This window comes from Oryzias latipes, chromosome 12, assembly GCF_053564925.1.
Source record: "Oryzias latipes strain Hd-rR chromosome 12, Olatipes_Hd-rR_3.1".
NCBI lineage: Eukaryota > Metazoa > Chordata > Actinopteri > Beloniformes > Adrianichthyidae > Oryzias > Oryzias latipes.
Genome location: NC_136248.1, coordinates 14751378 through 14758307, shown reverse-complemented (window position 1 = coordinate 14758307; position 6930 = coordinate 14751378). Strand labels below are relative to the sequence as shown.

The 6930-nt window shown below is 53.3% G+C and overlaps 1 protein-coding gene across 2 annotated transcripts; it reads left to right on the top strand.

Annotated features, from left to right (window-relative positions):
• The first annotated feature begins 2626 nt into the window (after nucleotides 1–2626).
• Nucleotides 2627–6538, top strand: LOC144996579 (uncharacterized). 2 transcript variants are annotated; one of them, XM_078956183.1, is made up of 4 exons: nucleotides 2627–2757; nucleotides 2867–2932; nucleotides 3026–3085; nucleotides 3205–6538. In XM_078956183.1, the coding sequence occupies exons 1-4, from the start codon at nucleotides 2703–2705 to the stop codon at nucleotides 6522–6524; spliced, it is 3501 nt and encodes a 1166-aa protein (XP_078812309.1). In that variant the 5' UTR covers nucleotides 2627–2702; the 3' UTR covers nucleotides 6525–6538. The 2 variants fall into 2 exon arrangements, with proteins under 2 accessions (XP_078812309.1, XP_078812308.1); XM_078956182.1 differs by having other exon boundaries at nucleotides 3014–3085.
• Nucleotides 6539–6930: the final 392 nt, after the last annotated feature.

The window sequence follows — 6930 nt, the reverse complement described above, 5'->3', positions numbered from 1 at the left end:
AACCCTGGTTACCTTTTCTATTTTTCATTAACTATTGTGTCAGTTACGTTTTTTGTGCATTTCCTCTCATACACACTAATCCAAGTCATCAACGCTGTGACAACGGGAATGTAGATCCAGCAACGAAAAAGTAGTTTGATCCATATTTGCATCAATAGATGTCCAGGGGTTAACAGCAGGTGAGATAAGTGTTTGGCATTCAAGAAAGATGGTAGATCTGAATAACTAACAATAATGAGGTTTGGAAGACAGTAAGGCAGGGGTCGGGAACCTATGGCTCGCGAGCCATATATGGCTCTTTTGATGGTCACATGTGGCTCGCAGACAAATCTTTAATTATACTTTTTTTTTTTTTCATTAGACCAGTCCTTGTCTGGCGCGATGCGATGCCAGAGGCGCGCAGTAGTAGTGGTGCTTGGAGAACAAAATCTACTCCAGCACTATCAGTTACTATTTTCTATTATTTCACAGAGTCTGTACCAGCCGGAAACCTGTGAATTGACGTGCCTAAAACTGTGCGCTCCCGTCTCTGAGAAAGAGCGCGCAGTTGCGGGGACGGGATGTTAGAGGAAGAAAGCCGGGGGGAGGCACGGCCAGTAAGGTGAGTGAATCGCGCAGGGATTGTAATAACGTAAAACCCGCTGCCCGTCACTCACTGCAGCGTGTGAGTGTGTGTTTGGCTCCCCGTCTTTATGTGAGCAGTCTTTGTCACATCTACAGAACATTCAGACCTACGATCACGTTTAAAGTCTCAACGCCTGCATGAAGCAGAAACTCACCACGTATCAACCAGACTAGACCATCAGCAAAACTACTACGAGAAATACTCATCATTTATTAGCAACAGCATAATGATTTTATTAAAAAGAACCCACAGACTTATTGTACTTTAAAAATGTAGAAATTACATCAAATGCACATATTCATTTGTATATTTAGTTTTAAACATATTGTTGCGGACTGAGTTTAACTTGGCTGTCGGGCCGCGTTATAAGTTCTGGAGTTCATTAAACGCATCAAGCAGAGATCTGATTGGCTCTCAGTTCTGTCGCTCAGGTGGTTGTTAGGTAGTTTGGACCAATGGGGTTCACCTATGGGCCGAATAAGGGAAATGGGAGGGCTGATGCGGCAGGAGCGAATATAAAGTTGGGAGAAGCGCTCTCGCCTCGGCGGGAGATATTCAGGAGTTGATGAATTAATTGTACGGCGTTCGTTGCGGTCTGCAGTAACCAGAATAAAGAACCTTAAAAGAGGTTAAGTCTCCGTGCCTCAGTGTGGGAAAGGGACGCAACATTATTGTATGGCTCTTTCAAAATTACATTTAAAAATATGTGGCGTTTATGGCTCTCTTGACCAAAAAGGTTCCCGACCCCTGCAGTAAGGGAAGGACAGTATTTCCATGTTTTGGATTTTCCTAATTCTATGGAGGATTTGACAGCTGCTATGGGTCATGTGTCTACAGGTATGTCTCCAGGGCTGGACAAACAATCAGCTGATGTTCATGAATGTGTTGCGAAATGTTTGTGTGCAGATAATTTCTTGCAAGGCACTGGCAGAGGAGCTTAACTGTTTTTTTGCTCTCCATGAATCTTCAGGTCAGCACTCACCTGTTACAGCCCCACCCTCACCTGGGTTCTGCACAACTCTTCTCACTGTACAGGAGCACAATGTTAGGTGGGTTACTGGCATTGAACCCCAAGAAGGTTGCAGGTCCAAACAGAGAACCAGACAAGCTGCTGAGCATGCACCCACCAGTTGGCCGCCACCCTAACCACAATCTACATCCATCCTGCCTGAAATGACAAAAGGGCCAAAGAACTCCTCATAATTCCTCACCAGCTTTAATGATTAACAAACAGTAGCTTGATCTCCAAAGGGTGAGGAGTTGGACTACATGGAGGAGGTCCTGAAGCTGGCAACCTGGTCAGAAAACAATCTCACTCTTAATACCAGGAATCATCGACTTGAAGAAGAATGGCACCAACCCAGCCCCTGTTTCTTCGAATGGCGAACGTGGAGAGAGGTCCACACACTCAGGTTTCTTGATGTTCTCATTTCTGCTGACATCTTTTGGTCAGCAAACTTAAAAACAATCACCAAAAAAGCTTAGCAGCGGCAACACGTCCTGTGAGTCCTCAAAACTATCTGAATGCCAACCTGCCACTGACTTTCTATCGTCCTGCTGCTTTTTTTTACCGTTTTCTTGTGATAAGAAGATGGTGGATCTCGTTATCACAAAAAAATAGTCCAAAATATTTGGGCAGGTCATTTTCAGCTTCCGTAAATAATGACAGGAAGGTTTGTCTTTGATTGTTCACGGATCACAACAGGTCTGCTATTCTTCTGCTCTTTGCTGAACATGCATCACTGTAACATAAATTTCACTGGGGATTCCATATTAGTGTCAAATGACGTCATTTTCTTCAGAGTGAACAGTTTGATTCCTTAACAAAATGAACTTTTTACACAAAGATTTGAAGAACATTTTTTTTTTTTGACTTATCTTAACCTAATAAAATTATGAACTAACAAGGTAATCCCTAAATTCTGAGGTTTCATCTCAGGTGTGTCAATCAAAATGTGAGTCCAGCTGATCTGAGGAGAAAGACAATCAGCTGTAATGAACAGCAGCTGTGTTTCCAGCAGGAGGAACTTTTTTAAGCTGCTCTTGTTTGTTGGCTTCTCATTCAGAGTCTGGAAAGATGGGAGCTGAGTCGTTTGTGGCCCTTTGTGTTTTGGCTGTTTTCCTTAGCAAAGGTTTGTAGGTTTATTTGAAGGATTTGTGTTAAACTGCAGATTATAATTTGTTTTTCATAAACCAATAGAGCAAACATTTAACTGTCTTTTAAACTGTCATTCTCTGTAGGTTTAAGTTTACCTTTTGCTAGAGAAACCCAGGATGCAGACCATAAAAAGATGGGAAGAAAAGCTGGTGAGAATTAATGCTAAGAAATATGTACTGAAAATTATTAGTGGATGTTTACTACGTCCTCTCTGTTTCCTCCCCCAAAAGATTTGGCTTTAGAGCGTGGCCTTGATCTTCAACAGTCATTGGATTCCAGGTTGGAAAATCTGGTTAAAGAAGGTGAGTTGGAGAATAAACATGTGGTTTGGTTTCTCTATTAAATATACCAGCGCAAACAAATATTAATACTATAATAAAAAAAACTGTAAAAATTCTAAAGTCCAATTTCATTTTGTTAGTACAACTGGAAACCAATGAGGTGGAAGCTGTGGCTCTCGTTGCCAGAGCAACGTGTATAGTACTGTCCGCCAGCAACCAGACTGTGTCCGACGCCGCCAGCAACCAGACTGTGTCCGACGCCGCCAGCAACCAGACTGTGTCCGACGCCGCCAGCAACCAGACTGTGTCCGACGCCGCCAGCAACCAGACTGTGTCCGACGCCGCCAGCAACCAGACTGTGTCCGACGCCGCCAGCAACCAGACTGTGTCCGACGCCGCCAGCAACCAGACTGTGTCCGACGCCGCCAGCAACCAGACTGTGTCCGACGCCGCCAGCAACCAGACTGTGTCCGACGCCGCCAGCAACCAGACTGTGTCCGACGCCGCCAGCAACCAGACTGTGTCCGACGCCGCCAGCAACCAGACTGTGTCCGACGCCGCCAGCAACCAGACTGTGTCCGACGCCGCCAGCAACCAGACTGTGTCCGACGCCGCCAGCAACCAGACTGTGTCCGACGCCGCCAGCAACCAGACTGTGTCCGACGCCGCCAGCAACCAGACTGTGTCCGACGCCGCCAGCAACCAGACTGTGTCCGACGCCGCCAGCAACCAGACTGTGTCCGACGCCGCCAGCAACCAGACTGTGTCCGACGCCGCCAGCAACCAGACTGTGTCCGACGCCGCCAGCAACCAGACTGTGTCCGACGCCGCCAGCAACCAGACTGTGTCCGACGCCGCCAGCAACCAGACTGTGTCCGACGCCGCCAGCAACCAGACTGTGTCCGACGCCGCCAGCAACCAGACTGTGTCCGACGCCGCCAGCAACCAGACTGTGTCCGACGCCGCCAGCAACCAGACTGTGTCCGACGCCGCCAGCAACCAGACTGTGTCCGACGCCGCCAGCAACCAGACTGTGTCCGACGCCGCCAGCAACCAGACTGTGTCCGACGCCGCCAGCAACCAGACTGTGTCCGACGCCGCCAGCAACCAGACTGTGTCCGACGCCGCCAGCAACCAGACTGTGTCCGACGCCGCCAGCAACCAGACTGTGTCCGACGCCGCCAGCAACCAGACTGTGTCCGACGCCGCCAGCAACCAGACTGTGTCCGACGCCGCCAGCAACCAGACTGTGTCCGACGCCGCCAGCAACCAGACTGTGTCCGACGCCGCCAGCAACCAGACTGTGTCCGACGCCGCCAGCAACCAGACTGTGTCCGACGCCGCCAGCAACCAGACTGTGTCCGACGCCGCCAGCAACCAGACTGTGTCCGACGCCGCCAGCAACCAGACTGTGTCCGACGCCGCCAGCAACCAGACTGTGTCCGACGCCGCCAGCAACCAGACTGTGTCCGACGCCGCCAGCAACCAGACTGTGTCCGACGCCGCCAGCAACCAGACTGTGTCCGACGCCGCCAGCAACCAGACTGTGTCCGACGCCGCCAGCAACCAGACTGTGTCCGACGCCGCCAGCAACCAGACTGTGTCCGACGCCGCCAGCAACCAGACTGTGTCCGACGCCGCCAGCAACCAGACTGTGTCCGACGCCGCCAGCAACCAGACTGTGTCCGACGCCGCCAGCAACCAGACTGTGTCCGACGCCGCCAGCAACCAGACTGTGTCCGACGCCGCCAGCAACCAGACTGTGTCCGACGCCGCCAGCAACCAGACTGTGTCCGACGCCGCCAGCAACCAGACTGTGTCCGACGCCGCCAGCAACCAGACTGTGTCCGACGCCGCCAGCAACCAGACTGTGTCCGACGCCGCCAGCAACCAGACTGTGTCCGACGCCGCCAGCAACCAGACTGTGTCCGACGCCGCCAGCAACCAGACTGTGTCCGACGCCGCCAGCAACCAGACTGTGTCCGACGCCGCCAGCAACCAGACTGTGTCCGACGCCGCCAGCAACCAGACTGTGTCCGACGCCGCCAGCAACCAGACTGTGTCCGACGCCGCCAGCAACCAGACTGTGTCCGACGCCGCCAGCAACCAGACTGTGTCCGACGCCGCCAGCAACCAGACTGTGTCCGACGCCGCCAGCAACCAGACTGTGTCCGACGCCGCCAGCAACCAGACTGTGTCCGACGCCGCCAGCAACCAGACTGTGTCCGACGCCGCCAGCAACCAGACTGTGTCCGACGCCGCCAGCAACCAGACTGTGTCCGACGCCGCCAGCAACCAGACTGTGTCCGACGCCGCCAGCAACCAGACTGTGTCCGACGCCGCCAGCAACCAGACTGTGTCCGACGCCGCCAGCAACCAGACTGTGTCCGACGCCGCCAGCAACCAGACTGTGTCCGACGCCGCCAGCAACCAGACTGTGTCCGACGCCGCCAGCAACCAGACTGTGTCCGACGCCGCCAGCAACCAGACTGTGTCCGACGCCGCCAGCAACCAGACTGTGTCCGACGCCGCCAGCAACCAGACTGTGTCCGACGCCGCCAGCAACCAGACTGTGTCCGACGCCGCCAGCAACCAGACTGTGTCCGACGCCGCCAGCAACCAGACTGTGTCCGACGCCGCCAGCAACCAGACTGTGTCCGACGCCGCCAGCAACCAGACTGTGTCCGACGCCGCCAGCAACCAGACTGTGTCCGACGCCGCCAGCAACCAGACTGTGTCCGACGCCGCCAGCAACCAGACTGTGTCCGACGCCGCCAGCAACCAGACTGTGTCCGACGCCGCCAGCAACCAGACTGTGTCCGACGCCGCCAGCAACCAGACTGTGTCCGACGCCGCCAGCAACCAGACTGTGTCCGACGCCGCCAGCAACCAGACTGTGTCCGACGCCGCCAGCAACCAGACTGTGTCCGACGCCGCCAGCAACCAGACTGTGTCCGACGCCGCCAGCAACCAGACTGTGTCCGACGCCGCCAGCAACCAGACTGTGTCCGACGCCGCCAGCAACCAGACTGTGTCCGACGCCGCCAGCAACCAGACTGTGTCCGACGCCGCCAGCAACCAGACTGTGTCCGACGCCGCCAGCAACCAGACTGTGTCCGACGCCGCCAGCAACCAGACTGTGTCCGACGCCGCCAGCAACCAGACTGTGTCCGACGCCGCCAGCAACCAGACTGTGTCCGACGCCGCCAGCAACCAGACTGTGTCCGACGCCGCCAGCAACCAGACTGTGTCCGACGCCGCCAGCAACCAGACTGTGTCCGACGCCGCCAGCAACCAGACTGTGTCCGACGCCGCCAGCAACCAGACTGTGTCCGACGCCGCCAGCAACCAGACTGTGTCCGACGCCGCCAGCAACCAGACTGTGTCCGACGCCGCCAGCAACCAGACTGTGTCCGACGCCGCCAGCAACCAGACTGTGTCCTTCAGCCTTCTTCAATAAATCTGATTCTTATAGCTTTAGAATTTTTGTCTTTTCCTGCAATTGCTGGGGAAGACCATCCCCAAATGTACTCAAAACTTGCGCAAACAAAAGGCTACTGCTCAAAATTAACGGTAGAGCTGATTACTTTGGAACAAGAGGAGCCAGTATTTGAGGCTGAAACGGAAGATTCTGAATATAACAATGTGCAACTTAATGTGAACTGGTGTGATTCTAATGTGGAAGCTAGATATTGGAAGTGGATATTTTGCAGTTGAGGGGGAAAAACTGCAAAAAGTAAAATGGTTTTAAGTAATATCTGCAAATATAGAACAATGTAGATCCATAACTTAGTTGCTCACAAAGGTGAGGCTGCTAGGTTGAGGGAAAGGCTCACCTTGTCTGATCGCTCTTCCCTGCTGAGACA

Bases quoted from the DNA above. Each gene is read 5' to 3' on its own strand.
- LOC144996579 (XM_078956182.1), top strand. From the start codon at position 2,703: ATGGGAGCTGAGTCGTTTGTGGCCCTTTGTGTTTTGGCTGTTTTCCTT. The intron at 2,933-3,013 runs GTGAGAATTAAT...CTCCCCCAAAAG, and splicing joins AAAGATGGGAAGAAAAGCTG to ATTTGGCTTTAGAGCGTGGC. The intron at 3,086-3,204 runs GTGAGTTGGAGA...TCATTTTGTTAG, and splicing joins GGAAAATCTGGTTAAAGAAG to TACAACTGGAAACCAATGAG.